The following is a 23,327-nucleotide window of genomic DNA, read 5'->3' on the forward strand; positions in this document are numbered from 1 at the left end:
ATTATATGTATATAAATTATAAATTATACATAATGTGCAATAATAATAAAAATTAAGAAAATGTCTCATATAGATTCCACTCCAGGGGATTATCTCTGTGTAAAATATATGTAAATACATATGTATAGAAACGATTATTGAATCGATATTAAATCGATAGATAAGAAAAGGAAAGAGCTAATGGAGAATCGTGAAATCGATATAACACGTGTCAAAAAAAAAAAAGTAGTTAGATCCTACGAGAAAGAATTCAATAAATTTCAGGTGTCACTGACAAAAGAAGCAAAAACAAATCGGACGATTTATTTCAATTAATTAATTGACAGCGATAAAAAGGGAAGAAAATAATTCTCGATATAACCAGAGTAATCGTTTTATAATCATTCTATTTTTACGTAATATTAACTTACTTACGTCAATCCTATAGTATACTTCACAATATTTAAACTTACATGTAAAACACAAAATCTTCTTTTCCTTAAAGTAATGAATTATCTTCGAGTTGACGAGAGCGAATTATTGATAGAATTAGATAATAATAAGGAGCAAGTTCATAACGTGGATGTCCTTCGTGGAGAGCATAAAATATCCTACTACGTAAAGACGCAAAAGCACAGTTGCTTAAATTGGCAGCAATTATATGTATTAAACAGGTATATATTTCAAGCTACTAACTTGTTAAGATATAATTCAATAAATATTAACGAATATTATTCACACTTAAAACACTAAAGATTGTTAATTTCAGTAATAGATGTATCATCTTCGAGCGATAAAATTAAACTGCGAGTGAATGAGAAGGTCAGAAGGAATACGATCGTAATGCGCATGTCCTTTGTAGAGGAGCTGTGGGGGGGATAAAATGTCCTGCTATCTAAAGACGCAACAACTAATTACTTAATATCTGGGAATATACACTTGTTTGACATATACAATTGCGACGATGTGTGTAAAATCTTACAACACGATAAAAATTTTACATAAGCTAAAGCTATTAAAAAAAGTCTTCTTACAATTCAAGACAATTTCCAACAGTTCTCTTCTACGTTTAATTATTAAAATTTTACCAGAAGGGACAATTAAAATACTTAATCAAGTTAAAAACGTGGATTCGAAATCGATCAAAGTTAGTTACTCATCACAGACGGCAGTATGCATTCAAAAGAAGAGGATTATATCAACAACGGGTATTACGCTTGGAATCTTCGATTATTTAGATTAATCGGTCTATTGGAATACCACTCATCGTTGAAACAACAGATTTACATTTGTTCTATAAATATTATAATACTCGTAGAATTAAGTCAATTGGTAATTTTTCTGATTAATGAATAAATATTTCATATAATTTATGAAAAAAAAGATTTTTTCAAAGAACAATTTAAATGACTGCTCATTTATTAGATATAACTAATAACGGGTTGTATTTTAGATTTATATATTTTTTACATCAGAACCAAAAGAAAATTTGCTCACCGAATTATTGGAAAATCTCTTGCCTACTCTATGCTTCGGGTCTTGCTATTGGAACCTATTGTCGAAGGATGCAATTGTCCGCAATTCTTTTCAAATATTTTTTAATAATTATAAACGACATACTTGTGTGTTATAATAATTAATTTATCGTGTAACTTTTAGATGAAGAAAATTATGCGTCGTATTAATTGTGATTGGATAGATTTTGCAGACAAGCCGGAGTTAATAATATTAAAAAAATATGCGAATGTAAGCAGACAATCTACTATTATAATCGCAAGTGAGTAAAAGAAAATAAGCATAGTAAAAGTATTAGAAATTCATTAAGCTACGCTTACAAAATCTACATTGAAGCCTTTACTGTTTCAGTTTGTTTTTACATCTATATTATCTTATTGATATTTCCATCTTTATTACGTATCTTTCAATATGTTTTTGGTATAATAAGTGAAACTGAATTAATATTACCATTTCGTTTTGACTATTTTACAAAAAATCTATTGTTTTACTTTACTACACTTTTGTACGAATACATAGCTCTGTGCATTATCTGCATGATAGGAGTAGCTAACTATTCAATGTTCATAGCAATTATACAGCATGTCTGTGCACTGTTTAATATCATCGAGTAAGCAATCGATAATAATAATGACATATTTTACTAATACAAAATAATAATTTTCAATATACAATTTTTTCTGGATATTTAACTTGCAGAATTGCTGATTATTACAGATGGAGAGTAAATGATTATTTAAAAAAAACATCATACAACAATTATCGTCCGTTTACTCAGGAAGAGGAAAACGAGTGGATCGTCGGTATAATAGAATTATACAATAACGCACTTAAGTTGGTATCTCATTTTATAAAGATATTATTGCAAATTCGTATTATATGTGCAAATTGCTAATATTAATATTACAATATTTCTTTTACTTCTCCAGTTTTGTCGATTTAATAAAACTGTTTTATGAGACAATTTATATATTCGAAGGATTCTTCGCGTCGATTTTAATTATTGTAGATTATATTTACGTAAGTAACATATATGTCGTAAATTAAAAATTGCAAAAATATCGCATCGAGGTATAAAACATAGAAATTTGTTATTAGTTATTTCAGATACTTTGTTTTAACCTAAATGCGAATGAAGGAATAAGAAAATTTTGTTATATCAATGGATCTCTGTTCGTAATATATGTTTACTTTTATCTGGGACAGAAATTAATAGATGAGCACACTGATTTATTCATTCAGTTGTAAGCATTTATAGTATATTCAATTTCGATTTTCTGATCCATTCTCTTAAATATTTATGAATAATTAATTTTTCTAGATGTCAAATCTCGTTTTATTTGTTATCATTGAAAACGCAAAAAATATTACTTCTACTGATTATAAAAACCATGAGACCATGTTATCTTTCTGTAAAGGGACTGGTCATAGTATCTCACTATACTTTTGCGAAGGTAACATATTTTTTGCAGATATACAGAACAACGTTCTGCAGATATAGATTCTGCAGGTGTACAGATAACGATTTCCGAAAAATTTTATATCGATTCAAATTTAATTTTGCAGCTAATGCAGTCGTCATTTTCATTTGCTATGATATTTTATAAGCTGCAATAACTTTAACCGATTAAAAATGATATATATGATCATACCTTACACTGCGTTATAAAAATATATAAATTTTTGCTTTTTTTTCTGCAAATACTGAATTGATGCAAATTCTTCGTTTAAGAAGAAATTTTATTTTCCATTATTTAGTATTATTCAAAAATAAAAAATCTTAGTGTATCCTTTTTCATTTTATATTTCCCACTATATATTTGTAATCATATAGTATTTACTTACAATCTTTGAGTTTGCTATTAATTAGAAAAATATCTGTCAAAAAAGAAAATCTGGCAAAAAGAAAAATTCTGTTATGCAATCTTGTTAGGCCATCTTGTCATTTTATTTCAAATGTTTATTAAATAATAATCCTGATATTGGTTACTTGCATCTACACAATAATAGTAGAAATAATAATTAATGTATACCTTATAATGAACGTAGACCTCAAAAGACATTCTTTTGAAAACAGAACCTTAATAGGATCTTTGTGATGGCTGTTGTGTTAGGAATCATACAAATCTATACATTCTAGGTAATTTCCATGAAGAAATAAACAATTGTACATGACATTAACATTGAATAATTATACTTACTCAGTTGTTACATTACAAATGATAAGAATAGAATGCTAACGCGTCACGTAGTTATATTCTATTTCACAAAAGTAATATGTTATCTTCAAAAGACAAAAGTATATAGCAAGAAAACAAAGTAATTCGCATAATCTTTGTTGAAGAGGTAAAGTATGGTAGAATGTTAAAGGGACAACGATAGTTTACTTAATACTTGAAAAGAAACATCTGTTTAATTGTACAGGTAATAAAGGTGGAAAAATGGAAAACGTGATAATGGTTTTAGATAAAATATTGCAAGTAAAGGAGATTTAAATAATTTTCATAAAAACTTTTAAATCAACAACAATGCTTATTTTTTAAGATCACAATAAAAGGGTCAATTAGTGAATATTAACAATTAAGTATTTGCATGTAACGGTCGTGGATGTTACTTTGCAAAACAAACGTATTAAATAAGAAATATTTTTAGAACTATTTCAATTTGTAATATTTCAAATTATCATAAATGGAGTATAGTTAAAAATGAAAAAGATTAAAAAAATAATTCATAACATTTCATACTCAAACGATTTCTATATTCACAATAAAAACGAGAAAGAAAATATGTATGAAAAAAATATATGAGTTTTTGTGAACATAAATAAAAATATTTTACGGGAAGAAATAAACAAATGTTGACACATGAATACTAAACGAAAATTTTTATTAACATATAATCCAATGAATATTAAGGAATATTACTCACGTGTAAAATACTTATATTCGGTATTTCAGTATTAGATGTGTCATCTTCAAGCGATAAAATTAAACGGCGAGAGAATGAAATGGTAAGAAAAAGTGCGATCATAACGCGCATGTCTTTTGTGGTGGGGACAAAATATCCTACTATGTAAAATGCAGCATCAAATTACTTAATAGTTGGGAACATACATCTGTTTTACGCATACAATTGTCGACAATAGGGAAGAAAATTTAGATTTTATATGAAGAATCGCTATGAAAAAATGCTTTTTATCGGTTCGATACAACTTCGATACAAACGTTCTTCCTAACATTGAATTATTAACATGTTACCAGAAGGGACAATTAGAATACTTAATCAAGTAACGAAGGTGGTTCGAAGTCGATCGAAGTTAGTTAGTCACCACAGACGGCAGTATGCATTCGAAAGAAGAGGAGTATATCAACAACGAGTACTACGCTCGTAATCTTCAATTTTTTAGATTAATCGGTCTATGTGAATACCAGTCATCGTTAAAGCAACTAATTTATGTTCGTTTTATAAAGATCATATTAGCCATCGCATTATTTCCGCAGGTAATCATAATTCTTATTAATGATTAAATATTCCATATAATTATTGACGAAAAAATGATATCTCAAGAATTTTAATGACTATTTCTTTATATATTACTAACAAACGAATTATGCTTTAGATTTATATGCTTTTCACGTTAGAATCGAACATAAATGTGATCAGCAAATCATTGGAAACAACTCTACCTACTTTATGCTTCGGATCTTGCTATTGCAACCTATTGTCGAAAACTACAATTGTATTAATATAATTGTTACAAATACATTTTGCAATTACAAATTATATACACGTGTGTTAGAATAGATAATTTATCGTAAAACTTTCAGATTAAGAAAATTTTGCATCATATCAAACGTGATTGGGTAGATTTTGCAGATAAACCGGAGATAATGATACTAAAAAAATATGCAAATATAAGCAGACAATCTACTATTATAATCACAAGTGAGAAAAAAAAATACATTATAAATAATATTACAAATTCATTAAGATACAATTACTAAAACTATATTATTGTTTTTACTTTTTCAGTCAGTTTTTATATGTATATCGTTTTACTGATGTTTCCATCCTTATTACGTACCTTTCAATACATTTTTGGTGTAAAAAATGAAACTGAATTAATATTACCAGTTCGTGCTGAATATTTTATGAAAAATCAATTGTTTTACTTTATTGCACTTTTGTACGAATACATAGGCATGTGCATTGTCTGCATGGTAGGAGTAGCTAACTACTCAATGTTCATAGCAATTATACAGCATGCCTGTGCACTGTTTAATATCATCCAGTAAGAAATCAATAATAATAATACATTTTACTATACAAAACAATAGTTTCTAATATAGAATCTTTTAGGAATATTTAACTTGCAGAATTGTTAATTGTTACAGATGGAGAGTAAATGAGTATTTTAAAAAAGAACTATGTAACAATTATCGTCCGTTTACTCTTAAAGAGGAAAACGAGTGGATCGTTGATACAATAGAATTATACAATAATGCACTTAAGTTGGTATCTAATTTTATAAGGGTACATTGCAAATTTGTATTATATGTTCAAATTGCTAATATTAATATTATAATATTTCTTTTACTTCTCCAGTTTTGTCGATTTAATAAAATTGTTTTATGAGACAATTTATATATTCGAAGGATTCTTCGCGTCGATTTTAATTATGGTAGATTATTTCTATGTAAGTAATAAATTTATAGAAAATTAAAATTTTTAAATAACGCGTATCGGGATACAGGATATAGAAATTTGTTTCTAGTTATTTCAGATATTTTGTTTTACCCTAAATGCGAGTGAAGGATTAACAAAATTATGTTATGTCATTGGATCTCTGCTCGTAATATATGCTTACTTTTATCTGGGACAGAAATTAATAGATGAGCACACTGATTTATTCATTCAGTTGTAAGTATTTATAGTATATTCAATTTCAATTTTCTAATCCATTAAAATTAAATATTTATGAGTAATTAATTTTCCTAGATGTCAAATCCCCTTTTATTTATTATCATTGAAAACGCAAAAAATATTACTTCTATTGATAATGAAAACCACGAGACCATGTTATCTTTCTGTAAAGGGATTGGTCGTAGTATCACACTATACTTTTGCCAAGGTAACATATTTTTTTCTGTATATAATTAATGATATTTGAAAAATTTCATATCAATAGAGATTTAGTTTTGCAGTTAATGCAGAAATCATTTTCATTTGCTATGGTATTTTTTAACTTGCAATGATTTTAAACGATTAAAAATGATATATGATCATACCTTACACTGCGTTATAAAAGTATATAAATTCTTGCTTTTTTTTTCTGCAAATATTGAATTGATGCAAATTCTTCGTTTAAGAAGAAATTTTATTTTCCATTATTTAGTAATATTCATAAATAAAAAATCTTAGTGTATCCTTTTTCATTATATATATCCGTGTTTACATTTGTTGTTATATAACATTTTCTTACAAAGATGGGATTTGTTATTACTTAGAAAAATATCTGTTAAAAAAGACAATCTGCAGAAAATAAAAATTCTGCTATAGGCAATTTTGTGATTTTATTTCAAATGTTTGTTAAGTTATAATTCTGATATATGTCATGTATGTGTACACAATAATAGTACAAATGGTAATAAAACAAAATTATACTGAATCTACACTTGAAAAGATATTCTTTTGAAAACAGAACTTGAACAGAATCCTTCTGATGGCTGTTGTCTTAGAAATCACACAAATCTATACATTCAAGCTAATTTCCATGAAGGAATAAACAATTGTACATGATATTAACATTGAATAATTATACTTATTCATTTGTTACATGACAAATGATAAGAATAGAATGCTAACGCGTCACGTAGTTATATTCTATTTCACAAAAGTAATATGTTATCTTCAAAAGACAAAAGTATATAGCAAGAAAACAAAGTAATTCGCATAATCTTTGTTGAAGAGGTAAAGTATGGTAGAATGTTAAAGGGACAACGATATTTTACTTAATACTTGAAAAGAAACATCTGTTTAATTGTACAGGTAATAAAGGTGGAAAAATGGAAAACGTGATAATGGTTCTAGATAAAATATTGCAAGTAAAGAAGATTTAAATAATTTTCATAAAACTTGACAACAACACTTACTTTTCAAGATCTCAATAGAATAATGCTTACGTGTTAAGCACTAACATGCTCTATAAACGTAGTTATACGTTATCTTCAAGAGACAAAAGTAAACTACTGAGAGAACGAAACGATAAGAAGGAGAAAGTTCATAATGCGCATGTCCCTTTTGGAGAGGATAAAATACTCTTTTAACGATGTAATAATAAATTACTTAACAACTGGGAACATACACCTGTTTGACACATACGATAGTCAATTATGGGAAAAAAAATTTAGAACACGTTCGAGACGTGAAGTATCCCTATAAAAAAGTTCGATACAATTTCCAAACGTTCTCCCCTACATTTAATTATTAAGATGTTACCAGAAGGGACAATTAGAATATTTAATCAAGCTATAAACGTGGGTTCGAAATCGATCAAAGATAGTTACTCACCACAGACGGCAGTATGCATTCAAAAGAAGAGGACTATATCAACAACGGGTATTACGCTTGGAATCTTCGATTATTTAGATTGATCGGTCTATGGGAATACCATTCATCGTTGGAACAACAGATTTACATTTGTTCTATAAATATTATAATACTCCTAGGATTAGGTCGATTGGTAACTTTCCTGATTAATGAATAAATATTTCATATAATTCATGAAAAAAAAAGATTTTTTCAAAGAACAATTTAAATGACTGCTTATTTATTAGATATAAATAATTTATTAGATATAACTAATAACGGGTTGTACTTTAGATTTATATGTTTTTCACATCAGAACCAAAAGTAAATTTGCTCACCGAATTATTGGAAAATCTCTTGCCTACTCTATGCTTCGGGTCTTGCTATTGGAACCTATTGTCGAAGGATGCAATTGTCCGCAATTCTTTTCAAATATTTTTTAATAATTATAAACGACATACTTGTGTGTTATAATAATTAATTTATCGTGTAACTTTTAGATGAAGAAAATTATGCGTCGTATTAATTGTGATTGGATAGATTTTGCAGACAAGCCGGAGTTAATAATATTAAAAAAATATGCGAATGTAAGCAGACAATCTACTATTATAATCGCAAGTGAGTAAAAGAAAATAAGCATAGTAAAAGTATTAGAAATTCATTAAGCTACGCTTACAAAATCTACATTGAAGCCTTTACTGTTTCAGTTTGTTTTTACATCTATATTATCTTATTGATATTTCCATCTTTATTACGTATCTTTCAATATGTTTTTGGTGTAATAAGTGAAACTGAATTAATATTACCATTTCGTTTTGACTATTTTACAAAAAATCTATTGTTTTACTTTACTACACTTTTGTACGAATACATAGCTCTGTGCATTATCTGCATGATAGGAGTAGCTAACTATTCAATGTTCATAGCAATTATACAGCATGCCTGTGCACTGTTTAATATCATCGAGTAAGCAATCGATAATAATAATGATACAAAATAATAATTTTCAATATACAATTTTTTCTGGATATTTAACTTGCAGAATTGCTGATTATTACAGATGGAGAGTAAATGATTATTTGAAAAAAACCTCATACAACAATTATCGTCCGTTTACTCAGGAAGAGGAAAACGAGTGGATCGTCGGTATAATAGAATTATACAATAACGCACTTAAGTTGGTATCTCATTTTATAAAGATATTATTGCAAATTCGTATTATATGTGCAAATTACTAATATTAATATTACAATATTTCTTTTACTTCTCCAGTTTTGTCGATTTAATAAAATTGTTTTATGAGACAATTTATATATTCGAAGGATTCTTCGCGTCGATTTTAATTATTGTAGATTATATTTACGTAAGTAACATATATGTCGTAAATTAAAAATTGCAAAAATATCGCATCGAGGTATAAAACATAGAAATTTGTTATTAGTTATTTCAGATACTTTGTTTTAACCTAAATGCGAATGAAGGAATAAGAAAATTTTGTTATATCAATGGATCTCTGTTCGTAATATATGTTTACTTTTATCTGGGACAGAAATTAATAGATGAGCACACTGATTTATTCATTCAGTTGTAAGTATTTATAGTATATTCAATTTCAATTTTCTGATCCATTCTCTTAAATATTTATGAGTAATTAATTTCCCTAGATGTCAAATCCCGTTTTATTTGTTATCATTGAAAACGCAAAAAATATTACTGCTACTGATTATAAAAACCATGAGACCATGTTATCTTTCTGTAAAGGGATTGGTCGTAGTATCTCATTATACTTTTTCCAAGGTAACAAATTCTTTGCAAATATAATTCATGAATTTGAAAAAAATGTTATACTAATAGAAATTTTGTTTTCCAGCTAATGCAGTCGTCATTTTCATTTGCTATGGTATTTTTTAATCTGCAACGATTTTAACAGAGAAAAAAAGTCATATGATAATCCTTAATTATACAGCATTATATTAATGCAGAAATTCTTGGTTTTAATACTGACTAGATGCAAATTATTCGTCCAAAAGAAATTTTATTTTCCTATATTCATAATTTTTTATAAATAACAAATCTTTGTGTTTCCTTTCTGATTTAATGTTTCTACATTTGCACTGATTAATTTATAATATTTTATTATTATCGTTGAACTTGTTATTAATTAGAAAATATTAATTATAATTATCAGTAAATTTGTCATTGTATTTAAGAAGCTATGTTAATAAAGAGGATATCCCATTTTTAATCAATCACGTGTATCACAATAATAATAGAAATAATAATACTAATAATACAAAGTTATAATGAATATACAATTGAAAATATATATATGAATGCTTTCTTACGATGAAAATTATGTGAAAAATAATATCATATCTGCACACGATTATGTTTGTTGTAAAGGAATGAACAATTGTTTGTATATTAACATTGTTCACTTGTTCCAGTACAAATGATAGATTATAATACTAACTCGTCAGTGTTAACTATACTCACATTTTTTTTCTTTTGCAGTAATGTGTCATCTTCAAGCGATGAAATTAAACTACGAAAGTTTGAAACGTTAAGAAGTACGTTCATAACGCGCATGTCGTTATGGAAGGGGATAGAATACCTTACAAGGTAAGGAAGCAGTAGCAAATTACTTAGATAATACCTGGAAGGATATATTCGTTTAATCACACAGAACATGCCTAAAGTAAGGAGGAGGGGGGGGGGAAGCCTGTAAAATGTTATAAAATTAAAGAAGAAAAAAAAAAAAAGAAGAAATTATCTTCAGAAAGATTTAAAGGTTTTACTTTTTTAAGTAAAAATAACTTTTAAAAATTAATTTGCAATAATGTCTATTTATTTATTTATTTAATAATTTATATATTTATTCAATGCGCAAAACAATATCGTTTAAGTACGAAATATTAACGACGAACGAATGAAGCTATCTATCTATCGCTGAAAATTCTAATCTTTTTTTCTTTTTTTTTTTTTATCATCTAATAGTAAAAAAACTAGATGGATTTCAGTTTAATGTCAGATCTTCATGTTAGATCTTAATATGAAGTATTCCGAACGTTGTTATCCAATCTATTCATTGGATTTTGTTATTATTACGTTATTATTGTATTGCGCACGTACGAACGCACTCTTGGCTATTTATATGTAAAACTTTTTCTCAAATCGCGAATGTCGTATATCATTGAACGAAATATTTACTCTTGAGAATTCGTTGGATGCACGATAAGAAAAGAAAAGGAAAGGAAAGAAAAAAAAAAAAGGAATAAAACGAGCCATTGGAAACTAATAAGCTGGATGATAAAAATAAGAAGTGAACTCATTGACCAAACGAGTCATGATTTTTCTTTGGAGCTTATTTTTGAAGTAATTATCATTTGTTTTTTTTTTTTTTTTTTAAAGAACTTGCACTTGCGATTATTTCAACATTCAAGACGAATTATCCAAACGCATCTGCAATGTATAAATAATCATTGATTGCTTCCCCTTTTTTCCCTCCCCTCTTATTTCCTCTCTAATTTCTAAAAAAAAAAAAAAAAATTTTCACCTTCACCGATGTTTTATCAGGAATTGTTATTTACATCTACGTTCGTAAATATTCATCGAGAAAATGCACAGCTCGAATTATATTTCTGCAAATTACAATACGAAATATTTTTAAATCGATCTATATCACATAACGAAACAGATAACTTCGAATATCATTTAAAAATTCGCTTTAAATACCCAACTCGATTACACTTGTTATTCTAATGATAAACAATAAATTTGTTATTGTTAAAGTTAATAATTCCGTCGTGATCATTTAATGAATCAATTAAATACAGAACGGAAAATAAGATGAGATACAATGTAACGACAAATATACATCCTTGTCGTCAATACTATTGAACAATATTTCGTTTAGATTATTCGTCGAAATCGCAGATGTGTTGTAATAATCGACTTAACGTATAATTTTCAAACGAAGAAAATTCTACATCGTATGCGTAAACGTTCGTTGATCAACGATCTAGTGGTGGATAAATCGGAATTAATAATTCAAAAAAAAAAAAAAAAAAAAAAGAAAAAAAAATATATATTCGAATCGCAGGGAATTATCTGTAGTTACGATCGCAAAGGAAAAAAAAAATACACATCGTAAAAATGTGTCACTAATTCATTATTATATATTTGCACGATTTTAATCAATGATTTTATTCTTTCGATAAGCTTTTATCCATTAAATCGTTTTTTCTTTTTTATCCTTTTATCTTTGTTGCATACCTTTCAGTATGTTTCTGATGAAATAAGTGAAACTGGATCGATATTACCAACTTATGTTAACTATTATCTAAAAAGCATCATATATTATTATTCTGTGTTCTCGTACGAATAAATAGCCACGTACATTCTGCATACATGATAAGAATTGTCAACTATTCAACAATTTATAACAGTCATACACGGTGTCTCTAATCAATAACAATGATTAAAAACGAAAAAAAAAACAAAGTTTTAGTTAAAAGCTTTTTCGCTAGTTTGTAATTTACAATATTTTTGATTTATCATATATAAATTGATAATAGATGAATTATTACAAAGAAATTAATATAATTCAATAAGCATGCTTGTAAAGTATTATAAAACGATTGATAGACTGTTAATATCAAAATCCATAGAATTCTATAATAATCAAACAATCGAATCTATATCTCATTTTACAAGTTTATAATGTTAATTATTTACACAAAAGAATTATAATATTTTTATATTATGATATTTCTTGTTTTCTTTTTTTTTTTTAATCTTCAAGTTCTCTTGATTTAATGGCTTATTAGTTTTATTTCTTATCATTGTTGATTGCCTTTCTGCAAATTACATTAACAGACGAAGGAAACATTCGTTTAAATAATTTCCGTATCGAATAATACGTCTAGAGACTTTTATTTTTAATTATTTCATTTATTATAATTTATGATAAACACGAGGGATGAATTTAAAAAATGTTTAGTTATATATTGTCATCTTGAAAAAGATAGAAATAGATAATCATATCGACGTATTTATAAAAATGTATGCATTTGTAATTTTTTCTTTACAATTCTGAAATTTCGTTTTATTCGTTATCATTGAAAAATCTAATACATTTGTTGTTAATTAAAAAACATGGAGTTCATCCTATCTCTTCATAAAAAGGAGTGTCAGTGGTTATACGATTATCTTTTTCCTATGGTTAAAAATATTCCAGATATGTAGACTATTTTTTTTATTTTTGGAGAATATACTTATAAGAAATTTTTGCTTTTAACTCGTGCAAAAGACATTCTCATTAGCTACGATATTTTATAATTTACATTGAAATCGAATATTTGCTTTTTATTTTTTTTTTTTTTGACATAGTATAGATAATTATAAAAATATTATTATCATTAAACAATCTATCATTTCATTCTTTTCTTATTCAGTATTTTTGAATCTTAGTAAATATTTAGTAACTGCATTTTCATTTAATATTTCACGTTCTTTTCCATTTTTCTTTTTAATACAATAATAATAACCACAGTAATAATAATAACAACATAATGTACTCGATGTATATATTCGATAAATTTCAGTATTTTTATTGTCGATATTTTTGAAAGGTTGTATAGATTTTGAAGTATATTTTCGTTTTCCGATGAAATTTAATCGTTCGACTCTTATAACCATTCATATGGTTTCTGAATGTGGTCAATGTGGTCAATGTTACGTCATGCGTCGTTAATGGAATGATGCGTTCAATAAATTTGAGAAAACGTATCCTTGAAGAGGATGCACTCATTCGTAAATGATATCACTTGGTTGGTAGAATATATACAGGGTGTGTTTTGTAAGTTTGAACGAAAAAAGAAAAAAAAAGAACTTTTCGAAACCAAAAATTTGATATTACTTTTCATCGATATCAATTATTATATAATTAAATAATTTCAATTTGTCATATTGCAAAACGATTGCATAAATGTATTACGAATAAACTGCATGTATATTTTATTAGAAGTTATATATATATATATATCAAAATAAATTTATATATGAATATTCGTAATTATAATGTTTCTATCAATGAGAGATATAATTACGAAATAAATCTTAACGCTTAAAGATAATAAAATATTTAATAAATGAATTCTCGAATTTATATCAAGTGTTTAAAAGGCACCCTGTATATGAGATAAACCCAGGTGCCTTCCGGTTCCTTAGATTTCAATCCGTTCGCGTTCCCACAAATAGCCGTTTCAAATTCGTCCTACTCGCTTCATGCTTCATAGACTATTCTCCCACTTTTCAACCAATCGAAAACGTACGTCCATTAATAATAATTAGACGTACATACTTCGAATCGAGCGTGCTAACATTGTCCATATTACTAAGGGAAATTTGTTATCGGTCGATAAAATATGCGAAAAATATCATATTTCATGCATACATTGTAGATGAAATTTATGGCTTACTAATAATACATTGCATTAAAACGAGTAACTCCGTATGAGAGAAAATATATGATGGATGGTGAAATAAATAAAAAAGAAAACAATAAAAAGAAAGAAAAAAAATGTCAACGAGTATCGAAATAAATGATAATAAATCTAAATAATTCATTAATTAATTAATTTAATGAACACACACACTCACACATATATATATATATATATATATATTCATTATATGTATATACATGTTGTGTATTGGAAAACTTCGTACACATACATATACATAGATACGTTAAAAAAAAAAAAGAAATAAATGAAAGAGAATTCGAATTTTTAGAAAGTTGATCCACAGGAAGTGGGAAGTCATAATACGATAGAAGCCAAAGAGTAATCGATACATTGCAATCGGAAATACGTTTTGAGTCCATGTTCTCAAGGAGGGGATGTTTCCATCGGAGACCCGATTAAGGATAGGGCGAAGCCCTTCCCCTCCTCCACTCCCTACTTTCACCCTCGTTCGCTTTAAGCGACAAACTTTCGACGTCACGTATAAAAGATCGAAGGGATAAGAGGAAAAGAGAGAGGTAGACAGATCGACGAAGAGAGAAAGAGAGAGAAAGAGAGAGAGGCAAATAGAGGGAAAGAGAAAGATAAAAGTAAAACGAAAAGCAATGAGGGAGAAAGAGAGAGAGGCAAATAGAGGGAAAGAGAAAGATAAAAGTAAAACGAAAAGCAATGAGAGAGAGAAAGAGGAGTAGAAATCAAAAGAAAATCTCTTTCTATCTCTCTTTCTCTCTCTCTTCTTTTCATTCTTCGTTGAGTGTCGAGGACCAGCTGTGATCGTGGTGAGAACAAAAAGAAACGTCTGCTGGGAAGTGGTCCTCGACGAATCAAAGAGCTTCCGTGGTACAACCCTCCAAGCATCCCTTCGCACGTAGGTATATATTTATTGGCTAGTCATACGTACGTACGCGTGTCTCAACGTAAAAGAAAAAAAAAAAAAAAAGAAAAAAAAAAAGAAAAGAAAAAAAATGTAGACGTACGTGGCCACTTCTGGTACGTGACCGTGCCAAAACGTTCTTTTCTTTTCTTTTCTTTTCTTTTTTTTCCCTACTTGGCTAAGCCACTTCTCACAGGCACTCTCTTTCCCACACTTTCAACTCGAAACCTTTCCAAGAGGTTGCTACCAAGAGCTGTGGTTGATACCCCAATAGAGGGAGTTGCGTTAGGACGAAGCACGTATGTGTAATTATTAATTATCAAATTGGTAGACGTTCATTATTTTCGTATGTAATTAATAATTAATAGAAAAGAAATAAAGAATGGAAGAAAAAAAAAATAGAAATATTAATTAAGTGACTTTATTAAGAGATTTTATTTCAACTTAGACGCGGGGTACGAATATATTCACTTAAGTAAATTATCATCACGGGTTTGTAAATTTTTGCAGATATTAAACGGACTGTAGAGCATTAATGTATTTTACATATAATAATAATAATAATAATAATAATAATAATAATAATAATAATAATAATAATAATAATAATAATAATAATAGTAATAATAATAATAGTAATAATAATAATATGATATAAAGAATAATGACGTAAATAATAAATAAAGAATTTACAACCAGTATTAAATTCAATGAGGTCATTTGTAGATGCTAATTGAGACAGAAAGTGGTACGACAGTGAGGCTGCTTTGTTAAACAGAGAGATACGCGGATGAACGCACAGGGACAGAATTCTAGGTACGTAAATGCGAACGGATACACTCGGGGATGTTTGCGGATGAGAGGCGAGATGACGTCACTAGATATCTCCCTTTGAGCCAAGAATGCAAGAGGAACAGGACGGGACGGGAGGGATGCAAAGGGGCGCCGTTCTAAATCGATTTCAGTACCGTGCACTGGAACGAAACAGGAGAAGATCTATCTACCATGCAAGAGATAATTATGAACCTTTCGAAAACTTCTACGATAGATTAGGATCACTTCTAGATCGAAAATTAAATTATAACGTTAAGGTAAATATGATATAAAGTAATTACAAACGCAAGTACCATTTAAAAATTTGCAATTGTAAATCTGTATAGTGATCGTTCTTCTTACGTTTTAGAAAATTTATTTCTACGTAATAAATGTTCCTTATTAATTTACATATATCCGTATCAATCTGTATCAGAATACCAAAGATTTTATTTAGGATGTTTGGAATAATTATCGATAATTATATTTGTATCACAACGGCGGATTATTTTTGAATAAGAAATCTATTTCGTATTATGAAAATTTATTATTTCCATGGAAATATATATATATATATATATATATATATATATATATATATATATATATATATATATATATAACGAATGATCTTCAATTTTATTGTGACAAATTTTTACGTAGAATGAGATTAACGATGAGAATCGATGGATACACGTAGAGGTAACAATTTTTCTTTTAACATCAATTTTCAAAGATAAACGATCATTAAAATTTTTTTTTTGATACTTCCGTTTATCTACTACACTCTCGAATCATAAAATACATCTTATATATCCAAAATATAAAGGACAACCTGCGCGATTTACTTTGTCTATGGAAAGGCTGGGTAAAGATTGGAAGAAAAATAAAAGATGGCTTCGGGTGGATTGAGAAAGGAAGATAAAATGTGGGTGGTCCAGCTCGTAAAATGTTGGACGACATTGACCAAAAGATACACGTAGAGTTCTTGACGTCTACGTCTGAACAAACCAACGAAGAAACGAACGAATGAACGAAAAGAAAAGGAAGGAAAAGAAAAGGAAAGAAAAGAAAAGAAAAGAAAAGAAAAGAAAAACTAAGATTATATATAGCTTACGACTAGCCTTTGTTCTTGGCCTATAACATATTCAACTATCTTTTCTTTTCTATCGAAAAAAAAAAAATTTATTCGTTCGAAATTTTCTTTCTTTTTTACTTCTCTACTCTCGAGAGAGAGAGAGAAAGAGAGAGAGAGAGAGAGAGAAAGAGTTTATTATGATGTATTACAAATTCAATAAATCTCCCGATGGAATCGTAAATACTTCAGGACTACGCGTGACAAAAAAATCAATTCGAGAGAGAAAAATTTTAAAAATAGAACGTTCATTTAAGCGAAGGGAAAAAAGGCTGATAAAAAAATACGACGATTAAATTAAATGATTAATACTTCATCGTATACGCTGTTATTTCTATGAATTTCATGTCAGTGATTTTTTTTCCTTTTTTCTTTTTGTTTTTCTTTGAGATTGATTAGAGAAGAAGGTATTTAAAATTGATTGAATATTACAAAAAAAACGAATAAGTTTTCTTTGAATAGTAAAAGTATAATTTGACATTTGGGCCAACGATACGAATAGAAGTTTCATATGATGGTCGATGGTTCGTCTGGTGCAAGTAGTAAGTATCGATAGTCGGTCAGACGAGTAACATCCAAAGAGAAATTCTCTCTCCCTCTCTCTCTCTCTCTCTCTCTCTCTCTCTCTCTCTCTCTCTCTCTCTTTCTATCGTTCTTGCACTTGTGAAACTTTGATTTTGATTGGTCTTCGCCTTCGTGTAAGTTGTCCGAATTCATTTCGAAGAATAATACTTCCCACGAAGTTCGACATTCATATTGTTTCAAATTCAAATTCAATTCAAGTCGAATGAATCGATTATTTTTTCTTTTCTTCTTTTTTTAAACAATGACAATTTTCATTCCAAACAATTCTATATAATGTATTTTCTTTCTATTCTTTTCTTTTTTTTTTCAACATTCTCGTTTGAACATCCTTCAATTTCCAGTCGATATTATAGGAGGAATGATCGGCCGCGAGAGTCGATGAGATTTCTCATTAGCGAGGCTAATTGATATTTGCCGGGGTGCTCGGTCAGTGGCATGCGGCTTCTGCTTGCGTTTGCCTGTCGCCACGTTGCTTGTCCACGGTTAGCCGCGTATTGTAATCCCCTCTGATGTACGGGCTTCGTAGAAGCATTCCTGCGGAGGTCAATTAGAGGGGTTCGGCTCGTTACACGCGGCCGGAGGCGAAAACCAAAAGCCAAGGTGCGTCCATTTCGAACCGCGTGAATTAGTGCGCCAGTGTAATTAGACGCGCAATGATTCTTCCTTCTCTCTCTCTCTCTCTCTCTCTTCCTTATCTAAGTGACGTTTTCAACTAAAATGTCGTAAACTTAATGAAACTTTCAAACGTAGAAGGAGAGAGAAGAAAAAAATAAAAAATAGACAACGCCGAAGGAGAAAATTATACACGTCCGACTCAATTTATTATAAAGAAATTGAATTTTTGCCGATCGTTATTCTCAGATAAGAATTCAACGTTAAAATCATTAATTAATTGTTGATAAGAGTGCCGATAAGATAAAGAAAGTTCGGATAATGGAATAAGTTTTTAAATTAAAAGTCTGTTAATATTAGAACGGACCTATCAACATTTTTTTTCACGATTTTCACGATCGAAATTAAATAATTTTAAACGTCGTCGCGACGATGGCAAATAAAAAAAGAAAAAAAAAAGAAAGAAGAAAATGAATAAATAAAAAATATTGTTCCGTGGTTAAGAAATAATATATTCCAGGAGGAGGAAATAAAATATGCTAACTTATTTCATATTTTACTCTATGACGTCTATGTGTGTACATATATGTATTCGACGAAAGAGGCGTGAAAGAGACGACAATCGAGAAAGTTTCAAGCTAAGCGCCAGAGTCAAATATTGGACTTTCCCCCTATGTACGTGTCTCTACCACGTGATGGTGTGTGCTGAAAATGGCGCGAGGTGCGAATTATTGAATTTCGTATTGTTTACACCTCAAGCTCCGCAGACATGATTTAATCGACGTCTGTCATGCCGCGGAAAATTGGAAGTCGAGTATTCAAGAGATACAGAGAAATAGAAAGAGAGAAATAGAAAGAGAGAAAGAGAAAGAGAAAGGAACATGATTTTATTACGAAACAAATGAAATTTTTCTTTAAGTTTTGTATGATTGAACGATAGGGCAATTTAAAATTAGAATTAGAAACTAGAAAACGTAGATGTAACTTTATTTCGAATTAATTTAGCAAAATTAATTGGATTTGTTTGGCCCCAGTATTCTCATTACTTTTCCCATTCCCAACTAACTCTTAATAGTCTAATACTGAAGCAGATCTCTTTATCTACGATAGGATAAAACGATAAGACTACTTAGAATGAAGTTTTCTCGTTGAATTTGCAAAATCCTCAATTAACGAAGGGACAACGTACGTATGTCGTGAATTTTCAAATAAGAGATAGAGAAAATTAATCGGTCTTGTTTCTTACTGTGATTCACCATTTTCTTCCCATTTTCATTGTAACTTGCAATACATGGGTATCCATATATGGGTATACTTGTATATGTGGATATATATATATATATATATATATATATAGACACACACATATACATACATGTACATGTATATCTATATAAAACAGCAATAGCATTCACATTGTACATAAAATACTACGTACGTAGTAACATTATTATATAGAATGGGAGAATGCGCGTCGAGTCTCGGCGTAACTTCAAGTTCGCGAGAAACTTAATCCAGGTTGAATTTCATCCTCTCATACATTCTATATTTTCCACGGCTCCACCCCCAACCCGCCATTTCCATCTTCCATCTCTCCATCCGACTTACCACCAAGCGCCTATATATTTTACCGTTGAAAAAGTCATAAGAATCCGTTGGATAGCTCGGTATGAAAATTTCAGATTTAATCCTATACATTATCTCGCGAAACATTTGAGATATCACAGTAAAGCGAATGTAAATTAATACAGCCTGTTAAAACTTCCCGATAAAGAGTAAAAGACAAACATAGAAAGAAAAGAAAAAAGAAAAAAAAAAGAAAAAGAAAAAGAAAAAGAATACGGATCGCGAATGATCGCTCGTCTGTTTGCTAATTCTTTAAAATTATATTATTTCATTCGTTTGAGATTTTCGCAAAGAAATGGATAAATTCAATATAAAATTAATCAAAGTTATTATATCAACTTATTCGATGTTATTATATTCTTCGATACTTACATTTATCGGAAATAGATTGTATATCAGGGGAAATAGTGAGAACCACTGATATTCGATGTCAAAGGTAATAATGTTATTATTCTAAGGATATCTAATTTTTAAAAGAGAGTACGGTAGCAACGTTATGAACAATCGTATTTGTGACACAGAAACAATGGTGCTATGTATTTGAAATGAAATGAAATGAAATGAAAATAATAGAAAAGGAAAGATGAAAAGGGAGAACCAAGGGTGGAAACGAAAGGAGATAAAGAAAATGTTACGGAGTAAAGAAAGAAAGAAGGAAGGAAAAGAAGGGCAATTTCTGAATTGCTTCTACAAATCAGAGCAGATTCAACGTAATGCGCATCTCAAAGAAACCGACCTCTGTTCTTTTTCTTTCTTTTTTTTCTTCTTCTTCTTTCTTTTCTTTTTTTTTTCCCCTTCTTATATTCTCTCTTTAGCATTTTCTTCACCGCTACCGTCGTCGCCGTCGTCATCGTTTCTCTTTTCCTTTCGTGCTACTCGTTTGCATCTCTTCGATATATCTTGCTCTCTCTCTCTCTCTCTCTCTCTCTCTCTCTCTCTCTGTTTCTCTTTTTCCTTTCCTTTTTCTCGTAGCGTGCAATCTCATCGTCGACGGTGGAAAACTTCAAGAAGGGAGAGATGATAGTAAGGAAAATAAAGGAAAAAACTATCCTTTGAGGAATATATCTAGCTTCGTCTTAAGATTATGTTCGTTTTATGTTAATGTACGTACATATGTTGATACATGAATGTATATATGTGTGTGTGTGTGTATGTAGATATGTGTGTTTATGCATATATGTATAATGTATATATGAATGTATGCATTTACGTATATGCGTGTATACATAAAACTTCTTTTTTACTTTTGAACATGACAAGGAAATAGGAACCACACGAAGATATTTTTCACCATAACAAAAATAAACTTTGAGCGTTAAGAATAGTAATTAAATGGATTACCCTCTTTAGTTTTCCTGACAATTTTCGCATGCACCACGGTATTTGGGGATTTGCCAGTAAAAGGATTTAAATTCCCTTGAAAAATATCCGCTGAAAAATCTCTGATGGAAAGAAAAAAAAAAAAAAAAAGAGAGAAAAAATAAAATAGAAAAAGAAAGTACAAAGAAACAAACGACTCGATCGAACGAGTTAAGATTATTCATTTCTTTTTCCTGAAAACAGATATTAGTGCCTATAATGAAAAAAAAAAAAGAAAAAAAAAACATTAGCTAGTAAAATAAGAAAAAAGAAACAAAGCTTACGTTACTCCCTGAAAAAAGAAGACAGAGGGGGAGAGAGAGAGAGAGAGAGAATGTCTTCTGAAGAAGACTGAAGAGACAAAGTAGAGGGTGAGAGGGGTTAGAAGCAAAAGGACGGGCGGATATGAATTTCTGGAAAGGTTTGCTTAAGCAAATTGCGAAATGCAGTCTGCGTATAAGAAAGGCTCCCTACTATTTCCCTCCCCCTCTTTTACCTCATTCGTTCGTTCGGAGAGAAGCAATAGACGATGTCGAGAGTTAGAAAGAGAAAGAGAAAGAGAAAGAATGACAGAGAGAGGGAGAGAGAGAGAGAGAGAGAGAATTTCAAATTGTATTGCTCATAGAGACGTTTTGCTTTAAGCGGATGGTTAAAAATAAGAAAACAATATATAAATAAAAAAAGGAGAGAAAAGAAAAAATTCGCTTCATTAAAGATTTCTAATTATAAAATTAATCGACCATATTATTGATCGATTCTTTTGACTCTGACTGCGTATATATTAAAGCTCGAATATATCCATGCGTTTTTAGTAATCTATTAATTTTTTATTAGATCGTCTATACACGTGTAGATATTTAATCAAATTATTCATATAAAATCGTCCCTTTTTTTATTACTCTCTTCATATTTCATATAAATAGTTGAATTTATCAATATATATATATATATTTTTTTTTTTGTAGAAATATAAAATACGAAATTGTTCATTTTCAATTTTAATTCGGTTTTAATTAATTATTTATAGTTATTATTAACATATTGAAAAAATAATTAGAAACTTTATTAATTTCTTTTGTCTCGTGCTAAACGTAATTACCATTATTGATATTATCATTAACATTATAATTATCATTATTATTATGTTATTTTTCAGACTTTCTGATTAGGATCTGATTAAGGATAGTAATTCATATGGATCATAGTTAAGCATCTTATCTATAACTGTTTGTTTATACGTTGCTTAGATATTACTGATTCCTACAACTGTATGATTGTAATATATCATCATCATCACCATCACCACCATCATCATCATAATTATCATTATCATTATTATTATTATTATTATTAATGTGATCTTGTAGGAATGACGATCATCGTCGCGAGAACAGCTACTACGATTCACCAAATCACAAGAATACCTTCGAGAAGTGTCTCTAACTTATTACCGAGGTAGCCATGCATTCTGACGTTTTGCCCTTAAGAAAAAGAGAGAGAGAGAGAGAGAGAGAGAGAGAGAGAGAGAAAGTAAAGGATACCTCCAAAGCTGTATATATGTACCTACGTCGCTCGAAGGGGGAGAACGTACACCCTACACTAATTGTTTCGTCGAGACACGAAAGAAAATAGGAGAAGGGAGAGAGAATAATGACCCGCGAAACAATGCTTTCCGTGCTACTCGGAATTAATAATTTCTGGACCGTAAAAGGTA

The 23,327-nt window shown here is 29.2% G+C and overlaps 3 protein-coding genes across 7 annotated transcripts in view; 2 read left to right on the forward strand and 1 right to left on the reverse strand.

The window, feature by feature from the left end:
• alpha-Man-IIb (alpha-Mannosidase class II b) overlaps positions 1 to 23,327 on the reverse strand; it is a 184,857-nt gene that overhangs the window by 71,416 nt on the left and 90,114 nt on the right. The gene's annotated exons all lie outside the window — the stretch shown is intronic.
• LOC146873019 (uncharacterized) lies at positions 4,836 to 6,739 on the forward strand. The gene is made up of 9 exons (XM_085657090.1): positions 4,836 to 4,994; positions 5,114 to 5,233; positions 5,322 to 5,439; positions 5,527 to 5,785; positions 5,889 to 6,005; positions 6,100 to 6,190; positions 6,269 to 6,414; positions 6,493 to 6,625; positions 6,683 to 6,739. The coding sequence occupies exons 1-9, from the start codon at positions 4,836 to 4,838 to the stop codon at positions 6,737 to 6,739; spliced, it is 1,200 nt and encodes a 399-aa protein (XP_085513216.1).
• Positions 8,107 to 9,673, forward strand: LOC146873020 (uncharacterized). The gene is made up of 7 exons (XM_085657091.1): positions 8,107 to 8,236; positions 8,399 to 8,496; positions 8,583 to 8,700; positions 8,790 to 9,048; positions 9,143 to 9,259; positions 9,355 to 9,445; positions 9,524 to 9,673. Exons 1-7 carry the CDS (start codon positions 8,155 to 8,157, stop codon positions 9,671 to 9,673), a joined length of 915 nt encoding a protein of 304 aa, XP_085513217.1. The 5' UTR covers positions 8,107 to 8,154.

Source organism: Vespa mandarinia, chromosome 5, assembly GCF_050613455.1.
Source record: "Vespa mandarinia isolate Hongniang chromosome 5, ASM5061345v1, whole genome shotgun sequence".
In the NCBI taxonomy this organism is placed as follows: Eukaryota; Metazoa; Arthropoda; class Insecta; order Hymenoptera; family Vespidae; genus Vespa; species Vespa mandarinia.